The following is a 20398-nucleotide window of genomic DNA, read 5'->3' as shown; positions in this document are numbered from 1 at the left end:
CAAGGTGCCTCCATTTAGACAGGCAGCAACCATGAACTGTAGAACACTCTAGCCAGAGAGGCTCATGCAAGCCTAGCATATTCTTTATTGTCATTTTGGCACCACATAAATAAGTTTCTATTTTCCCCGTGCCTTTACAAACAAAATGTGATTGTACTAATTATTTTTGTGGGTTTTATTTTATTTTTTGTCATCTGGCTTTAAGATTGTCTCCACCAGAAAATTTTAGACAGTATACTGTTCTCTGATAGTATTTAAATTGCCGGACAGCTTGAGAATGTTATTGGGCAGCCTTATTTAAATATCCTTCATTTTCTGTCCTTTCACCCGGCTTTCCTCTGTGGCCAACATTTTCACTTATCTTCTCAAAAGCTACAGGACAGCCACCCTGCTACACAACAAACAACATAATCTTTTCGAACATAAGCCCTAGGAGTTCAATGGGACATACTCCTAGGATGGCCACCAGAATGAATGTAATCTTTTGGGCATTATTCATAAGTAAACATGCTTTTAAAACTGGATGAAAATGATAACTTATTTCAATAGTACTTTTTAAAGGTACCATTTTAGTACATAGTACTATATACTGATGCAAGAATTGCATGTTTCCGTTCCTCACCCTCAAAAGAAAGGGGGAACTATCCCCCCTATGCCTTCAACATTTCAAGGAAATTTACATTTCTCATCCTAAAAACACAAAGACAAAAATTTAAAACATATTCTTGGTCGAGGACAAACTAAGCTTTCCTTGGTTAGGATATTCCCTGCCATCTTCGGTTACACAACTAAAGGCCAGCTGTGTGGCCAGCAAACTTGCTTAAATGTAAAATCAACACTCATTAAGTGTTTCAAGTATTTCAGGCATCACATTTGAAAGCCAATGAGGCTCCTCCGAAGATGCCAGATGACATCTTCTGTCTCGGACCACACACTTCACTTCTGCAGAACCTCCTTATCTCTCTCTCTCTCTCTCTCTCTCTCTCTCTCTCTCTCACACACACACACACACACACACACACACACACACTACCTCTGCATTCATTTCCGCTTTGCCCTTTCTGCTGTCGTCACTACGGCCTCCACCCAGACCAGAGAAAACAAAACAGGCCGCCGGTCCAACTCCAGGACCACCCTGGGGCCAAACTACCCCATGTTGTAAGAGACCAGGACAGGCAAGCCCACCCCACCCCACTTCCTGCGAGACGCAGCAGAGACAGGCCAAGTGGCCTTTTCTTAATGGCAAGGATACATTTCCGAGGAGAGGGTTCCCTCCAGCCCTGGTTCCCGCCGTACCCGCCGCCGCCCCCTCCCCCACCTCCCCCGGGGGGTCTTCCCGGGGGGTTTCCTCCTCGGCTCCTGCCCCATCGGCCCCCGCCCCGAAAAGGCCTTCCTCGAAAGCGGAAGCGGTCCAGGGCGTTGTGGCTGCGCTCCCAGAACGAGAGCCTGGGGCCGGAGTCCTGGTGCGAGCCGGGCGGCAGCCGCGAGCACGGAGGCGGCGGCTGCTGCGGGTGCGGCCGGAAAGGTTCCTTGAGTCGGTAGCCGCCTCCTCCTCCTCGGCCATGGAGATGCCCGAGCTCAGGGGGAGGCTGGTGGCGCAAGTGGGAGAAGCGGCGAGACGAGGAGAGGAGGAGGCTGTTCCGCAGGTCGGGAGGCGGCCTACGCCTGGCGTAAGGGCCCTTGGTGGTGGTGCCTCCGCCGCCATCTCTACTGCTGGGCTCCGGAGGCCCGCTGTCGTTGTTGTCGTCGTCGCTGATTTCCCCGTCCTCCAGCTCCCCTTCCTCTCGCGGAGAGAGGTCGCTCGAGGCCGCCGCCGCCGCCTTCCCCTCAGGCGCAGGAGCCGCCATAAGGGGGTTTACTCAGCCGCTCACCGACGCGGCAGGGAGCGGCTTCGAACTGACGTGCACGCGAGTGAGCGCACCGTTCACTTTCGGTTCCTCGGCCGTGTGCCGCCGCGGCCCAGTCAGACCCCAAACTTGTACGCGAGACACCACCCTTTCCCCGTTTGCTGGCGCCTGCTCTCGCGAGAGCTCAGCTCCGGCTTCCTTCGCTCGCGCTCTCCCGCTCCCCCTCCCCACCGTCGCGCTTCTCTTTCCCCCGAGAAGGGGCAGCGAAAACATCACAAAGGGGACGTCGAACGGCATGATGGGAGTTGTAGTCCTCCGCTATGTGTCGGCAATGGGCAGCGGTGGGGGTCGCCTGCCTGTTCAGCAGCAAGTTCTACACAGCAGAACGAGAAATAACGGTGCTTTTACAGTAGAAGTTTAAAGAGAAAGGGCTGGTTCTAGAATTGTATCCCCTCAGAGCGGCCGTTTCAGTGGACAGTGAGGCGACTCCTTTGGGGCGCAGCAGGGTCGTCACAAACGCCGCTCGTGACGCTTAGAGTGAATCTAGGCCCCAAGCGACTCCGCTGCCGTAAGATGTGGTATCAGATTCACGGAGGGTGAGGTTATCGATAGGGAACGAGGCAAAGATGGCTCTAGGCTGCCTCCAAGATCAGAGGCCCCTTTCCGTTGACCCGCTTTCGGAGAATACTGAAGACGCGCCTCCTTTCCCTGACCTTTGACACCGTTTTTTTTCGGGATCCACCCTACTGTTACTTAACTGTTTTTTTTATTTTGAAAAAAATTAAAAGGTTGCAGCCTGCCCTGGGAACTGCTGCTGAAGGCCAGGTAATCAAACTTAATCATAATAATTAAATAACAGAAAGAACACCAGGAGACAGCTGTTGTTGCCCTCATCGCTTGATGGTGGGGCATCCCATAAACATCTGGCTTTCCACTGTGGGAAATGGGATTCCAGGCTACTAAGGCTTTGGTGTAATCCAGTAGATTTTTGTGTGTGTTTAGGGTAAAGCAATCTAGAGAAATGGTTGTCGTTCGCCAGTGAGGCGGCTACCAATGATGATGGTGATAATAATACTTTGTTATTTATACCCCACCCATCTGAAAAAGTTCTGAAGTTGTTATTTTCATGAGGTCATCTGGAATAATTAAAAGGCGTCAGCTGTCAAGCTACAAGACCTCGGTGTAGCTCATACTACTTTTGTCATTTTCCAAATACACAAGAGTTTTGTGGCACTTTAGCAAATACCATATGGGGAAGGATCCTAAGCTTCAGTCACTCGGCTAAGTGGCTTACATGGCAAAAGCCCTTTGATGCTACTGCTATACGAGGTATGCTGACACAACTGTGCAGATACACCAATGCAACGCCGCTATGTTGACAAAGCTCCAGTGTAGCAGCCAAACAGTGTGGAGACATTGGCAGGACAGGGAGGAGCAGACCTTGAGCGTCTTGAATGTGCCCTCAACAATGGCAGAATTTACACAGCCCATAATGCTGGTCTAAGGAAAAATTCTTCCATTCACTTTGGTAGAAACAGGAGGGGGATCACTACCTACCCACATTGCCTTGATAGATTATAAGCAGGCTGGATTCCTAGATCCAAAGTGTAGGCTAAACACATTCTTCAACAGGAGAGAGCCCTCAGCAGAGTTTAAAACCACAAAATCACGCAGCGCAGTGAAGCATGAGGAATATAGGCTGGTAGACCTTTTGCTTCTCCTCTCTACCCCTCTCTCAATGAACAGAACACACTGCTAATAAGTTTAAATACTTTACTTAACAACTCCAAAGATCAGATTCATGCGTCATTCCATGCAGCAGCAAGAACACAGGTAGAAAATTATTATGTTACAAAATACAGAAAAAATATTTCTGAGCACGCGATCTGGACTTGAAGCAGTCGAGTTTAAGTTGAGTGTACTAAAGAACAGGAATGGAAGATGAGGCTGGTTGAGTGTCTCGTGCTTCACTGGACAACTTAAAGGTACAGCGTCAACAGGGCTGGCATCAAGGGTCAGCAAGGTCAGGCATCTGCTGAGGATTCACAGCCCAGCAAGGGGCCCTTTAACAAGAGCCCCCTGGATCTGCTACAACAAAGTGGTAGACTCACCAAGGGAGGGGCCCATGGAGAATATCTTGCTAAAGTGCCCTCTGAAACCTGAAGTTGACAGTGAGCATCAGTCTCTAGTGACTGGATAGCTAGGGTAATGTTTTGGAAACACTGCAATGCTATTCATGCTCCAGAAACAGTACATTCCACTGAACACAGTTTGACTTACCTTTGAGTAAATGTGCACCCTATGAGCTTGTAATTTAATTTAATTTTCTAAGCATTGTCTTTTTTATCCTGGGATATGCAAATAAAAAAATAATTTTTAGAACTGAAACATGCAGCAGAATCTTTTTACTGTACAATTGGTATCCTTTTGGTATATCATTCTAGATGCTGATTGGTATGTGGGAACCTGATTAACGATTTACTTTATTTTGCAAAACATGAAGGACAAGTTTCTCCTTGTTTCGGAGAATGCTTATGAGACAAAGAAGAACTTTTTAACTAGAGCAATCTTATGTCTGAAAGAATGTCATACCACATACTGGACACTCTGCAGCAGAGATGTCTAAAATGTACCCAAATCTTATGTTAGCTCTCTTTTCCTTTGTTATCAGTTAGTATCAGTTTCTGCTTTATAGCATTATCTAATAGAGAAAAGAAAAGTTTTTGCTCAGAGGAAATATTTGAAGTATAGTGACAATTAAGTAGCAAGCTACTGTGTGCTTCCTGAATTTTGATGTGTTTAGATACAGTGGCAAAGACCATTTTAAACTTCAGAAAATCACATACAGTACAGTATATAGTTCTAACCTGCTTAGTACATTCCACTGAACTCACTGGGCCTTACATCTGGAAAACCCTTCTTAGTTTAATGCTGCATGTCTGTACTTAGAAGTGAGCTAAGTCCCATTAAACCAGGCTGATTTAATGTTTGAGGCAAAACAGAAACCTATGGCAAATGTATACCCTCCAACATTTCTCCAATGAAAATAGGGACATCCTATTCAATAATAATAATAATAATAATAATAATAATAATAATAATAATAATAATAATTGTTTTTATTTATACCCCGTCCATCTGACTGGGTTGCCCCAGCCTCTCTGGGCAGCTTCCAACATATATATTTTTTATTTTTTTAATTCCCTATAGAGGGCTGCCTTCAGATATCTTCTAAAGGTTGTATAGTTACTTATTTCCTTGGCTCAGGGGTCACATAGCTCCATACCTGCCAACATTTCTCCGATGAAAATAGGGACATCCTAAGGAAAAGCGGGACATTCTGGGATCAAATCAGGAACTGTGACGGCTTCTGTAAATCTAGGACTGTCCCTGGGAAATAGGGACCCTTGGAGGGTTTGCAACAAGGCAACCCAGGAAATCTCCAGCATGCTGAAGGAGGCAGGGGAGAAAAAAGGAAGCTGGAGGGGAGCAGGCCGTGGCGGGGGGGGGGGGTGAATGGAGGAAGAGGAGGCTGTGGTGGGGCACAGGAGGCAGTGAACAGCATGCTCCTCAAGGCCTGGATCTGCTGCCCCTCCCAGCTGACCCCAGCCTGTTGCCTGAGATGGTGACTGCCTCATCTAGCCTCATGATGGGTTGGCCCTGCATTAAACACAGTGGTGCTTACTTCTGAATAAGCATGTGTAGAATCTGTCTTATAAATATTAAGTGAACTGTGATATTGGTTGGGACCTTCCTGTATTTCAGTGCTGATAAAAGACACTGGGTGGGTGGATCTCTGAGGTTGAAGGAGGAGAATACCTGCACAGACAGGGCTTTGCTGTGAAGCCTGAGGCTTAAGCACACCCTGACTTCTTTCATTTTCCAGTGCTGTTCCGTCCCCCAACAAAATGAGTCGTGAGAAAATTTAAGTTCTGCAGCACATAGTAGCTGAAACAAGGCGAGTGGAACTAATTTTCTGTGGGTGAAAGGAATGAGCAGGAAAACCTATCCCACCACTCCATCAAGATGCTGCTGGTGGCTGCTTAGTTAATATGCTACTTTTGATATTTTCTCAGGATTTCAACCTGTGGTTTTGAGTTACTTATTTTACCTTCATCTTCTACTCCCTGAATTCATTCTCAGGAACAGGTAAGGAATACTGATTAATTCCCACGCTTTCAGTGTAGTGGCTTATTAATTTCTTGCTACATATTTTGTTTTTAAGTATAATATTTTAATGCATTCTTTGGAATCCTTTGAAAACATTCCTTTTAATACAAGCTGTGTACACACTATACAGTACATTCACATTCTTTCCCTTAGTGAATTCTGGGCACTGCAGTTCCCCTCATAGAGTTAAAATTCCTAGCAGCCCTTTGTAAACTACAGTGCCCAGAAACCTTTGCAAAGTCCAGCAGTAGTAATGAAAAACAACACAATGTTGCTGCTAGCCTTCTGGGGGAAGCAATTACCAGATTAACTCTCTTGATGTTCTTTTAATCCTCATCTGTGCCTGTTGCTTGCAGACCAACGGTAGCCTGGTAGGTTGCTCAGACTATTTAGGAAGCTTCCTAGAAACACTGGTAGGTTTGGGATCAGATGTTCATGTATTTTGGGAGAAAGTCTCTAGGCTAGCACTGCTTGTCAGACTTGCTTTTGTTGTTGCTGTTGGGAAGCCACTTGGATTACCTCAGCCTTTGCCAATCTAGTGCCCTCCAGAAATTCTGGACTGCAGCTCTCATCAGCACCAGTCAGTATGGTCCAGGATGATGGAAGTTGTAGTCCAGAGCTTCTGGAGGACATCTGGTAGGCAAAGGCTGGTCTGCCTGGTTAATCAGCCTTAGAATGTTGGAAACATTCTTGCATAGAGTTTTGGTCCAGGTTTGACTGTCCATTGAAGTCCCTGGTAGTGCTGCACTGTCCCAAGGTATTTTGCTGCCTAAAGCAGAGCTCAGATGTCTCCACCAGCATTTTCCCTAGAGCTAATCCATTTAAATGTGTTGCTGAATTTTTTAAACACCAGTTTCTACTTTTCTCTGTGCGCCCCATCTAAACCAGATCACTTCACCTTGCTAATCAGCAGGACTGGCATTGGTTCCTAGAGTATCCTATCCTATAATGTAGATTTTAGGAAACTTTGAACCTCTACATGTTGCCAAACTACAACTCCCACCATCCCTGGCCATTGGCCGTGCTGGCCGGTTGATTAGAGTTGTAGTTCAGCAACATCTAGTGCAAAAAAGGTTCCCCACACCTGCTATAAAGCATTAGTGAACAATCAGCTGAGGAGCTGCATGTGGCCCCTAATCTCATTTTATACACCCACTAATGCTTCTCAAAGGTGCCCCATTATTCCATCATTGGATCAGTTACTGTTTGTTTCCTCCTTGTTTTTTCTTGGTTTTGAAAGTGTTTTTTCCTCTCCTCTTTTTGTATAGTTTCAGAAGAACTGGAATGCGCTGTATTGTGTTTGATCAAAATTAATTTATTCATTTTTTAAAAAATTGCTGATTGTATGGGTTAGGAAAAGTAAGTTGAAAACAAACGAAGGCTTTTGACATGTGTGTTCTCATAGCTAGGGGTGTGGGAGAAGTTCAGTTCATATTTTAAGGTGTGCATATCAAATTTGCACTTTCCAGAACAATATATAAACCAAACCACAGCCATCCTTTGAAACTTGTAATGCAGTTGTCCAGCCACCGTAATGTGTTACAAAAATGAATATATTTCTGTGAGGGTACATAAAAAGGCATATTTCCGTGAAAATAACGTGCAAAATGCATTCTCTCATATTAGGGAGAATGCTTTGTAAAAATATGTTTATTAGGCAAAATTGCATTAAAAATGTATCAAGAGAAATTCACAGTAACATGTTGATGAATTTTCATGTGAATTTCATGAGAAATTGTTGCAGAAATGTGGACAACTGAATTTTAAGGTTGGAAAAAGGAGAGAACCAAAATTGGCAGAGCCATCCATCTTTGCCTGTAGCACAATCAATTCAGAAAGGGATTAGTTCAGAAAAGGATAAAGCCTACCACATTTCAGAATGGTAGCAGCCGGGTTCTCCTACAAAGGTAGATTTTACCATTTTGTGGTTGGTACAATAGGCATGTGGGGCAGTGCAGAAGAAAAGAACATGGATTCCCACGAAAGGCTGAGGTGGGAGAAAGATCACCCCCAACAATTACCCTGTCACCTCAAGAGCTGTAGATGGGTGTGGACTTATATTCCCCACTATCGATTTTTGGGGAAACAGCTTTTCCCTACAAGAGAAGTTTCTCCATTGACATCCATAACGAAATATGGTTTTTAATCCCTCCCCCAAATCACTGGAATTGGAGTGACATGTGAAAATAATTCACTATGGTTAGAAGCTAACCCTAACTCTAAACGAGGCACCCCCAAACTCGGACCTCCAGATGTTTTGGGACTACAACTCCCATCATCCCTGACCACTGGTCCTGTTAGCTAGGGATGATGGGAGCTGTAGTCACAAAACATCTGGAGGGCCGAGTTTGGGGGTGCCTGCTCTAAACCTTCGGCAAAAGGGAAAGGAGGCAGATTGGGAGCCAACTCCTAGGAACTCCCTTTACCTCCCCCATAAAAGCTGATAGGTATTGCCATTCAAGTGGTGTGTGTATCCACCAAGTATTCTGATTAATTATGCGGGGCAGGATTTACCTGCCCCCCTTTTTTTTATTCAAATTGGCACCCCTACTTAAAGCTGCTTACTTAAAGCAGTTGTTATTAATAAAATGTGCACTTATGTGCTCAGGACAGCAAATCATTTCCTTGTGCAATTTAGGGAGATGTCTCTCTGGATAATAATGCCATTGGATCATATTCAGAGCCAATTTAAAAGAGTGTTGCATTATGCATCACAATTAGCATCCTCAAATCTGCTTCAAAGGAAGATCAGAGCTAATCTACTAAAAGCTTATCCCTGGTAAGGGTTTCAAAAGCAATGCTAGGATGCCTTTTGCTGTGGAATGCTTATTGGAAGAGATACTCCATGTCAAATATAATATGCTTCTAGTGACTTGAATTCAGTCAATGGAATTTTTCCATTTGATTTACCTACATGGGAGGATATTAACTTCATTTATTTAAATGATCATGAATGTATAGGTCAGGATGGCCCACTTTTCATACCAAGTGGGGCTGCAATAGTACTTTGTCATGGAACCCATGGGCTGCACACTGCTTTGTATCGCAGGGCGGGCAAGGCTAAAATTTGACACACACACCTGCCCTTGCAAAGCCTACTGCACCAGGCTTTGAGAAGGACACATGAGACTTTGGCAGGTCCAAGAGCCCTCCCACCTCCTTCCCAAAGCTGGGGAAATGCTAACTAGGCTTTGGGAAGGAGGGAGAAGGACTCTAGGACCCTGTCAGCGCCCTCATGCCTCCTTCCTAAAGCCTGGCATCTCATTTTACCTGGCAACAAATATTTCCAAAAAAGGCACAGCCCTCCGGCCATATGGAGGTTTTCTTGCACCAATTTGTTTTAATGATTATACAATAAGCCTGATTCATCTTATGCTTAGCACTTGCACTGCCCACAAATTTATGCCAGACAGCACCTTCAAACATACCTTAGTTAAGCAGATCAAAGAAAAACTGTGTACAGCCTTTCATATGGTAGAACCAGTTAAGTGTTTTTCACATGTCTCACTATATACCAGAGTGGCTAACCTATGAATTGGATTACAACTCCCATGATTGCTGATTACTGGTTATGGTGGTTGGAACTGATGGGAGGTGGATCCCAACAACTGTTCTCTACCACTGCCGCACAAAATTTTTCCATGTTGTTGCAGATGAAGTTATACAAGCAGCATGCTTGCTTTCTGTGGTGTAGGGAGCCTGTGATATTACCGGACTCCAGCTCCCATCATCATCAGCCAGAAGTGGTCAGGAATTATGGGAGTTATGTCCCAGGAATATCTGAATGCCCACAGGTCTCTCACCCCCTCCAGTGCCTTAAAAGAGCTATTATTTCAAATATTGCAAAATAAGACTGCTGAGAATGTGGCTAGACACTTTCATTTCAAAGTACAACTTACACACAAACACAATGACGTTTGGCAAATGAACCATTGACATATACTCCACTCTCAGATCACCATCAACTTGCCTGAGGGCAAATAAAGAAAACATTCCAGGCAAAGTGTGTACCTTGCCACATTTGAGGTGCTTAAAACTCACTGGGACAGCCACATGGCACTTAGGAAGGCCATGAAGCCCTGAGCCAAAGCTGCCATGGGAAGCTGCAGCCAGATGGACAGTGTACCAATACAAACCCCATTTTGTCCTGTATGCTTACAAGCACCAGTAACAAAGGCTTTGTCCAAAGCAAAACCTGCAGAGCAGGGGCAGGGCACCATGTTCAGCTCAAGCAGCACCTTCTGAGAGACAACTTTCCAGTCACAGGCGCAGCCAGAGGCCCCAAAGTGCAGACCAACAACAGACTTTTACCTTGATGCATTAGATTTCTTCCCACTGAGGCTGTGTACACACCATGCCTTTAAATGCACCCCGAATAATATTGAGAACTATGGTTGCCCTCAGTGCCACAATTCCCAGCACCCTTAACAAACTACAGTTCCCACGAGTCTTGGTGGGCATATGCTTTGAATATGCTTTAAAGGTATGGTGTGTAGACAGCCAGGGGTGTAGCTAGGGGGGTGCAGCCGGAGCGATTGCCCCAGACGCATTTTGGGCGGGGGACATGCTTCTCATGCTACCTTCCCCAAGCCAGCCTTGGGTTTTTTTGTGAGGGTGGATCTGATCAGATCCCAGTCTCGCAAAGCTGCTTGGGGAGGGTGGCAAGAGAAGGACCCCAGCCTTGCCAAGGCTGGGATCGAAGGGTGTGTGTCTGTTGTGTTATTCTCACTCATCCTCCCCGAGTGGCTTTGTGAGGAGTGTTTACATGGTGGGGCACAGAGGGCAAATGGAGCCCACTGCGCCAGGCCAGCTCTCACCACTGAAGCGAGCCGCAGCTCCGTTTGCCGTCCGTACCATGCACCTTTCAATACTGGGATTGAAGGGTGCATAGCTGTTGCACATTTCTCATTCTGCCCTTCCCCGAGCTCTCTGGCTGGTCAGGCTCCTTCGTCCTCCTTCACCTGTCCCAGGCACCATGGGAACATGCTCTGCCGCTGTTCACAGCCTGACACGACTTCCCTATCCTCCATCCAGGAAAGCAAGAAGCAGTATCAGAGTACTGTAATTAGTGACAGCCTAGCCGCCCACAGTGAGGTATGATGTTAAACCACCAGAAGAAGCAACCACTATAAAACCTAGAGCAAAACAGAATAAAGTGATGTTCAAAAAACTAGAACAATCTGAACAGTGTAATCTTATGCATGTCTACTTGGAAACAAGTCCAAACTGAATTCAATTAAACTTACTCCAATGCAAATGTGTACACGTCAGGACTTGAGTCAGGTGTAGATCAGCAGCATAAACAAAGCACCCGAGGCCAGTGAAGTTAATTTTCCTTGGTCTGGCCCCAGTGAAGCTGTTGTGAAGTCTGAAGGTCCCCGCCTTCCCACTGCTCTCTAAGGCTCCCCTCCAGCGTTTTCCCCACACATTGTCAAACTGTGCTCACAACTGTTTTCTGTTCTTTTCATTTCTCTGTGCATTCTTGGAACCCAGGGGATGGAGACTCCCTGGATTCTTCAGCAGCCTCTTGACCCGCCCGCCCCCCCCAGCCTCTGCTTCAGCCTCAAAGTCTGAGCTGCACTCTGCCACAGCTTCTTCATGTTCATGTTCACTTCATGTTCACACTGGAGAGCCAGTGTGGTGTAGTGGTTAAGAGCGGTAGACTCGTAATCTGGGGAACCAGGTTCACGTCTCCACTCCTCCACATGCAGCTGCTGGGTGACCTTGGGCTAGTCACACTTCTCTGAAGTCTCTCAGCCCCACTCACCTCACAGCGTGTTTGTTGTGGGGGAGGAAGGGAAAGGAGAATGTTAGCTGCTTTGAGACTCCTGAAGGGGACTGAAAGGCGGGATATCAAATCCAAACTCCTCTTCTTCTTCTAAAACCTGTCACCTCTCCTGCAGCTGACACCTCCTTCCACCAATCCCCAGGTTCTGAGCCTTCCTCCCCTTGGTGTTCCCTAAGGTGTTTCCCGGCTGCTGCCTCCCACCACTCCTCTGCATCCACCCAGCAATGCATCTCTTCTTAATATATTCTTAAATGGACCTTCACTCTCCCCCATCCGTTCAAATCTTAGTCACTTGATGGTCAGTCATGTGTTTCTATCTTGCTGACTTTGGGGGGAAAGCAGTGAGTCACCATTTGTACTTAGTTGTTCATTAGTATGCACGGCATATCTCTGCCCTGTAATGTGGCAAATTGTTCGATGTAGTTTATATTTTAAAATATTTTAAAAGTGCATAAAGTGCAAAAATGGCTGCTATTAAATATCTAAGCTCTAGGCCCACACTTTTATAGAGAATGAATGGTACATGAGTAGAATCACATCTACCCAGTGTTTGCTCTTTCGTGAAAGTAAGTCTGAGTTAAATATTTTAGGGCCTACTTCTAAGTAAACCTGGTTAGAATCAGATAACAATATGGAAGCATGATCAGAAGCAGATAGTCTGTGGGAGCTCACTAAAAGACTTCAAAATGTAATAATGAAAACACATTATGTTAGATGATGATCAGGATCTTTCACTTTTTATTAATCAATAACAGCCATGGGTGGGAGGGAGCTTGAGGATTCCATCTTTTCCCTTTGTGGAGCAAATAACAACTGGATGGGATGGGTTCCCTTAAATATTAGAACTGCCATCAATATTACTAGTCTATGGAATTCATACAATACCCAACTGATATAAATGCACCCTCCCCCAATTAATTTTAATGGTTCAGTACACGCATGATGTGCTGTAAGGATTAATCAGCTTTACAAGAGCAGGACAGTTTTATGAATAAGTGAGCTCTTTTATTAAATAGAAGTTTATATGCACAATAAATCCCTTTAACAGAGGATGCCTACAAAGCAATCCAGATTTCCCTTATCTCACTCAGGTTAATTTGGAGCAGTCCTTGTCAGCTTTGTAGCTCTGTTCTTAAACCCATTCTTCCATATAATATTTCTCGCTCTACTCCTTAAATAAACATAGTGACTGATTTATATTAAAGACACTCAGAAATAGGCCGGTGGTTAAGATACTGACAGTCACTGACTTCCCAGTCTTGAAAAGACAATGAAGTAATAAAATCCAAAGATGTTATTTCAGAAATGGTAATTCTACAAGTATAGAAGTAATTCTGCCGGGGGGCGCGGGGATTGAACCATAACATTCTAACATCAAGAAACATATGAAAGGTAGGCATGAAAGCCAAATTGTTTTGAAAATAAAAAAGCTTCCTGGCCGAAGTAAGATATTTTGTATCCAGTTACAGCATTTTAACCCAATACAGTGGTACCTTGGTTTATGAACTTAATCCGTTCCGGAGGTCCGTTCTTAAACCAAAACCGTTCTTAAACTGAGGCACGCTTTCCCTAATGAGGCTTCCTGTTGCCGGTGCCCTTCCACCTTTTGGCTTCCATTCTTAGACTGAGGTAAAGTTCACAAACCGGGACACTACTTCCGGTTTTGTGGCGTTCATAAACCGAATAGGTCGTAAACAGGGCTGTTCTTAAACCGAGGTACCACTGTATTCCTGAAGTATTTTAAAGTAGCTAGACTCTTTTTTCCCTATTTGCATCTGTGTTTTTAAATGAAACTGGAAGCGGTTGCAATCTCATGTACAGTTAGGAGCAAGTTCCACTGAATTCCGTGTGCCTTTTTCCAGAGTACTGTATGTGCATAGAATCGGACTGTAAATGTCTTTTGCATGGCAGACAAAAAATAATGTGGGAAAATATTAATTGTATTATGCATAGGTACATAGGATACTTCGAAGTAAGCTTTATAATAATATAATAATAATAATTTATTATTTATACCCCGCCCATCTGGCTGGGTTTCCCCAGCCACTCTGGGCAGCTTCCAAAAGAATATTAAAATACTGTGATACATCAAACTTTAACTGGCTTCCTTTCATCAGCATATTTTAACAGAGCATAGGTTCTTTGAAGCTTGCTCTCTGTTTTATGGAGCTGTGTTAACTCAGGATATTTCAGGTCAACATTCCGATCTTTGGGAAGGGCCTATAATCACATGTGTTCTGAATAACACCTATCTTTTTAAGGGATTCATCAAGAAAATATTTTAAAATACTACACTTTCCATTCTGAATGTGTTTCCTGTAAGTCTCACTGATTTGAGGATTTTGGGTCCCCCCCTTTTTTTTTTTGAGGGAACGTGCTTAAGATCACAAATATGATAAAGCAGTAAATACTAGCATGTAATGCAAACAATCAGGTTGTGGAATTACCTCCCCTCTGAGATGCATCTTATATGCTTTTCAAGGATTGGTCTATATGTGTTTCCTTATCCAGGCCTTTTGCTGAATTGAAGTATTCCCTTCTCCTGTGTTCATATGGACTGCTGTCCTGTTATTTTGTTACTGGTTTTGCTATTTTATCTTTTTAATGTAAATTACATTTGTTTTACTTGTGACATTTTTGTAACCTATCCTGGGACCATTGGGTGAAATGCAGGCTGAGAGTACAGTATAATTTAAGAAACCCAAAATTTTGCTTATATAATAAAAATAATTTATTCAGCTCAAAAACATTTCCATCCTTAATACAAAAGTCAAATGCAGTGGTACCTCGGGTTAAGTACTTAATTTGTTCCGGAGGTCCATTCTTAACCTGAAACTGTTCTTAACCTGAAGCACCACTTTAGCTAATGGGGCCTCCTGCTGCTGCCACGCTGCCGGAGCCCGATTTCTGTTCTCATCCTGAAGCAAAGTTCTTAACCTGAAGCACTATTTCTGGGTTAGCGGAGTCTGTAACCTGAAGCGTATGTAACCCGAGGTACCACTGTAGTAGGGCTAAAGAGTAATAGGACAATTTTCAATAGCCTGATAGTGAAGCCTCTCTATTTTCCTATACTTGGAAACACTTGTTTCTTTTTCCTACATTAGAATAGGAAAAACTGTGGTAAGGATGTCATACAAAGACCAAGAGAACTAAAGTTCAAATTCCTCCCTTCCATCTAAACTTTCTCTCAGTTTAACTAACCTTCACAACAATCCTGGGAGGCTGAATCATGGGAGTGCGGAGGACCATGCACACCCCACATCCTGAACTCCCCGAAAGAAGGGCAGCATAAAAATGTAATAAATAAATAGTGGACATTTCAAAAATATCCCTACATGATCTCCCTGTACTGAAGGCACTGAGAGTCAAGAGCTGATGGGGCTTTGCAGGTTTTTATTAAACTTGAAAACAGAGTGCAATGGTCTTCAGTTGAGTGTAAGGACTAGCATGAGAAGCAGGGTGCATTCTCCCTTGTTATCCAATTGGGAAAGTGAGCAAGGAGTGGAGAACAGAATGGGAGAGTATTATAACAAGAAGTGTGCTTTCTTAAGGGTTCTGATCATAGTGCTTAATCTGCTCCATTGCATGCCTTTTGAAAGGCTGAAGCTCCATTGGGCATTGCTATTTATTTAGATAGAAGTCTTGCAGACTTCAGTGGGGCTTCCGGTCTGGCAAATGTGCATAAGAACGCACTCCTACACCTGTGTTCAAAGTAATGTGAAGGCATTTCATGAGAGTAGATACCGCACCACTAACTCACAGTCAGTTTGAGTTACATCCAATGTTAGACATACTTAATTCCACTGATTTCAGTGGGTCTATTTTGGGTATGTGACTTAGCCCCATTAGTACTATGTACACTATGTTAGTGTACTATTCCCCTCAAGTCTCAGAGTTCCCTCGGAAGAAGGATTGGTAGTTAAACCATTCTGAAAATTGTAGCTCTGTGATGGGCACAGCAGTCTCTTGACAGCTCTTAGCACGCTTAACAAACTACAGCCCCCAGGATTCTTTGGGGGAAACCAAGTGCCTTGGTTGATTATCACTTATTATTTGCATTAAATTTAGTTTGCTGTGATTTCTGAGGATTTCATCAAGGTTATGGATGTTAACCACATCTTCTGAAAGCTCATTCAAAATCAATGGGAGTTCCAGGATATACGTTGAAAAATAGGAGAGTAATATTTATAGATATTAATTTCTGAATGCCTTAAAAAGTTAGAAGATGTTCAGAACACTTGAGATGACATGCTTACTATTTAATACTTTCTTTTGCTTAAGGTTTTAATCCCACATTTCCACAACAATGACTTTCAGGTTGGCTTGCAAATTCTCTCGTCTAAACTATTAACTTTAAAATGATTCAAGTAAACAGCTTAAGAACTGGTAAATGACACACAAAATAAGCCAGTAGATTAATTGTTATTTAAAAGGACAAACAAATAAAAACAGCAAAAGCAAAAACAATAGGACTGTATTAATAAAAAATGGTTCTGAAGACTTAAGCTGCAGTCTTGAGAGCTAAGCTTACCTGCATATTTTGTAAGCAGTGTGTCAAGGATGCAGGGTTACCTGGAAATTATAAAAATGCTTTGGAAAAGCAGAACCTCGTCTCCTACCCCATCTTGAAGTCTTTAAACCACACCTCATCCCGATGATTAAAATACACTCCCTAGTAATTTTCTTGTCTTCAATTCATGTATACCTCTCTGAAATACACTTTTTATTGGCTGTTTTGCTGACACTGTGATATACTATTTTGTCATATTCTTGCTGAGGTTGACAAACTGGCGTGATCTGCCGTCATATGGAGCCTCTGCTCTTGGTGCTAAACCATGTTCTCCATTCCCAGAAAGAATATTTGGAGATATCAGTCCCACACTTGTGGTTTTCTTTACTTTCAGTTTTCTGCTGAAGCCGTGATTCCTTCCTACATATAATACAGCTTTTTCTCAGGCTCAGCATAAATTAAATGATGAGTGGGGTTTATTTCTAGCATTTGTCACGTCAGTCAGTTTACTTATTTCTATCCTGCTTTTTTGCAATACAGTCGCACTCAGTGTTGCTGCATTTTACAGCAAGTGAAAGCACATCATAGCTAAAGTAAAAACTGCATCCTATCTAAAGCAGTGGCACACATGTGACACTATACTTAGGACTTGCCTGGAAGACCAGTTTGTTAAAAATACCTTGAGTAGAGTGCTGAGGAGGACAAACAACCCAAGCACATAACTCCCATACTTAAAAACTTGTATCGGCTACCAATATGCAACTTCAAGGTTTGTGTATTTATGTATTACTGATTTTGGCCCAAGATCCCTTAAGGACCACCTTATGCTTCTATCCCTGTCCCATCATTGAGGTATTATGGGGAGTTTACGTTAGTGGTTCCCCAGGGCTCAGTCACATGGCTTGAATCCACCAGGACCTGTGCATTCAGTATTGTGGGCCCAATTCTGTGAAACTTGCTCCTGACTGAGATCAGACAGGGAACTTCTCTACTGAACTTCTGGTGCTTGGTGAAGCCTTTAAACATTTCAGCCAACATTTTAAGTAAGGTTTGTGACTTCTTGTTAATTGTAATGGAGGGATGTGGGGTTTTTTTGTAGCTTCGTTGCATATTGCTTAGAGACTGTGGTATCAGGCACTATATAAATAGTTGAAATATTGCTCTAAAGTAGTATTTCAAACAAATCCAGTAACTATTTCAGAGCAACCACTCAATTGCTCAATATTGCTCTAAAGTAGTATTTCAAACAAATCCAGTAATTATTTCATAGCAACCACTCAACATCCATCAATACAATAATTCAAATATAAATGCTAACTCAATAATTAGTAATACTACCAATACAAATAGTGCATAATATAACTGCAACGTTTCAAAGCCATTCATTTCATAACTGCAATATAATTCAGTTCAATAACAACTATCATGGCAAAAATAAATAAAAACCTTATAGGTTTTCTTATCAAGTAAGCAATATGCAAATGTTGTTAAATAAATAAAACATTGCTTCTACAATAATTTCCACAGAGCACAATAAAATATAGAGTGCACAATAGCAGAGTGCAGTACAAATAAATATTCAACACTCCAAATCATGGGGAGTCCAGGGGAGATAACTTTGACAGCTGTATAAACTTAGCTTTAAGCAGCAATTCATAAAAGGAATAAATTCACATTCAAAATGCCTTCCTCTTATCCTCCGCTATTATAATTGGAAGTCTTATATTCTGTACCAAGAGGGGAAAATCATAGTACAAGTGAAGGCCTTGCCTCTCATCTGCAGTACCATACCATTTATCCCTCATTTACACCTTGACCCTTCTCCTTTTCTTATTTTCTTTCACCAGAGGGGCTCAAGAGAAAATCCCCTCCCAGGGGGACTAATTCCAGGTGTCATCTGCAGGTCCTTCCATGTCTTTTTTCAATATGCTTTCATGATTATTTGTGCTCATGATGTTATGGGGCAGTTATATGCAATCCTGCTTTCAATTACTTGTAGCACCTGCAAAGATTTTGGGGCGGACATACTGCTTTGTTCTCAATCAGTGTAAGTCCCCTAACCTCCTGCAGAAATCTTGCAACTTTTTATACTACAAATGTTCCAGTTTGTTTTTTTGTCCTGCTACTGTTGTTTTGTAGTGCAAGAGTGGCCCTCGAGATAGCAACAATTTAGTGGTACTGGGGAAGCATCACAGAACAACTAATAAAACTGATGTCTCAGGGCCTTTTCTGCAGTTGTGTTCTGCAACATGTTTCTGGATGCTTCCAGACTACAGTCACACCTTGGTTGTCGAACGCCTTGGTATCCATACGTTTCGGCTCCCGGACAATCGAAACCAGGAAGTGAGTTTTCCAGTTTTTGAACTTTTTTTGGAAGCCGAATGCCTGATGTGGCTTCTGCTATTGTTTCTGGTGCGCCTGCGCAATCGAAAGCTGCGCCTTAGTTTCCAAATGTTTCGGAAGTTGAACGGACTTCCTGTTCGAAAACCAAGGTACGACTGTATTGGCATTTTGAGGTGTGAATCAATCATATTATGGCAAATTCAGCATGCACGATTAAAGCCAACTTCGAGCTCTTGCACAGCAACCATGCTTCCCCTCAAAACTGTCCCTTTCTGGATAAGGAAAGTGATGAGAAAATGCTTGTGTTGACAGCCTCTTCACGAAAAGCTCCAACAGCCAACGTTGTCTAGGCTCCCCTTGTGAAGAAATCGGGTTGAACGCTCAATAAGCGTTTCTGCAAACGTCCATTGGTGAATTGTCCACATGGCTGATGTGGGCCAAGAAGTAGCTGTTAGCACTGCAGGAGTTCAAAGCACGGGGGGGGGGGTGGTGTCGTTGGCGGGTGTAATTACTCGTGCCTGTAGCAAGGGCAGGAAAAAGCAAAGCTCAGCCGCCCACGCAGGTTGCCTCCACGCCCCTGGTCACGGGGCAGCAAAAGAGAGGTTCGCCTTCAACCCTCCAGCAGTTGCACATGCGCGCTAGAAGACAACTTATCGCTCTAGAGGCCTGAGATTGATAGAGACGAGCGAGCTAAAGGATACAGAGATAAGAAGAACACGTGGCGAGCTGGAGGACAAAGAGATAGAAAAAGCTTAGAGTGACAATAGGTTTTTTTGTCTAGAGATAGAACTTCCTGGTTCATTTCGATGCCCCCCCTTCCCTCCTCCTGGGGCAAAACTGCCGTTCGTATGTGAATTATGCTGATGGGGCAAAGTGAAGAGGGTTAGTGCCTTACGACCAGCCTGGAATTTAATCCACCGGCAATATTTCTGGTTAAAAGCAGGACCGAGGCTAGTTTGAATTTCCGACTGCGGACACAGCAAAGACATGTCCGCTTAATCCTTCCCAGCTCAAATCGGAGTTTTATTTGTATGCAGAGGCCTCGAGCTTCCGCTAGTACGTCGGATTCCCCTCCCTCCCCCCCAACAATGCATTAATCCTAGGCGGATCCACTCGGAAGGAAGTCCCACTGATTTAAAGGGTCAGTAAGTGGGTGCAAAGTAAGTGGGTGCAGGATTGGTTTCTGTAAGGATACAGCTAAGCACAAAGCTAAGCTCGCTCCTGGATTTGCCCACTGCTTTCTGCGAGCGGCGGGTAGAGAATGCCAGTTCAGTGCCAACCCGCAACCTTGAAAACGTATGAGTCTATCCGCTATCAGTCTATGGCCACTGGTTTCAAGCTCCAAAGCGTCCTTTGCGCGGGGCGGGGGGCGCTGTTCTGAGGCGGCCATGGGACTTTCAAGCGCCGCGGCCTCCGCAGCTGCTGTTCTGCGTCTTGGCAGCGCGCGGGTGAGAAAGATGCGGCGGTTCCCACACCCCCAGAAGGCAGGCGAGGCCCCGGCGGTGCTGAGGTGCGTAGAAAGCCCCGGAGGAGCACCCCTGTGCGGGCCCCTGTCCGGGCTTAGAAGCTCCCGCGGCTCCTTTCCAACGTGCCCGGTTTTCGCGCAAGGTTGAGGTCCTCGCCCCTTCCTGGTTTGTAATGCGTGTAGCGCTTGCCCTGCACGGCCTCAAAGTCTTAGGGGTTTGCTGAGTCCTGGCCGGTGGTCTGAAAACACGAAACGTGACAATTGTGCTTGGAGGG

General features: G+C 44.1%; 2 protein-coding genes across 9 annotated transcripts in view; one reads left to right on the top strand and one right to left on the bottom strand.

Moving 5' to 3' along the window:
- Nucleotides 1–1990, bottom strand: part of ZFC3H1 (zinc finger C3H1-type containing) — a 39729-nt gene extending 37739 nt beyond the window's left edge. For all 5 annotated transcript variants that reach the window (XR_014012690.1, XR_014012691.1, XR_014012692.1 and 2 more), the window contains exon 1: nucleotides 1253–1990. Coding sequence is in view for 2 of the 5 variants with exons in the window: in XM_081211934.1 (XP_081068060.1) it covers nucleotides 1253–1847 (595 nt within the window). In the remaining 3 variants the exon portion in view is untranslated. The remainder of the gene's footprint in view (nucleotides 1–1252) is intronic.
- Nucleotides 1991–2162: 172 nt separating this feature from the next.
- Nucleotides 2163–20398, top strand: part of TMEM19 (transmembrane protein 19) — a 29578-nt gene continuing 11342 nt past the window's right edge. Inside the window, exons 1-2 of one of the 4 annotated variants that reach the window (XM_081211970.1) lie at nucleotides 2163–2672; nucleotides 5924–5996. Coding sequence is in view for 1 of the 4 variants with exons in the window: in XM_081211969.1 (XP_081068095.1) it covers nucleotides 20047–20106 (60 nt within the window). In the remaining 3 variants the exon portion in view is untranslated. Of the gene's footprint in view, nucleotides 2673–5734; nucleotides 5997–20019; nucleotides 20169–20398 lie in introns of those variants that run through there. The other 3 variants (XM_081211971.1, XM_081211969.1, XM_081211972.1) reach the window with 3 other exon arrangements.

The sequence above is a fragment of the Podarcis bocagei genome (genome assembly GCF_964188305.1).
Source record: "Podarcis bocagei genome assembly, chromosome: 10".
NCBI classification, from domain to species: Eukaryota; Metazoa; Chordata; class Lepidosauria; order Squamata; family Lacertidae; genus Podarcis; species Podarcis bocagei.
This window is presented reverse-complemented; position numbering and strand designations above follow the sequence as displayed.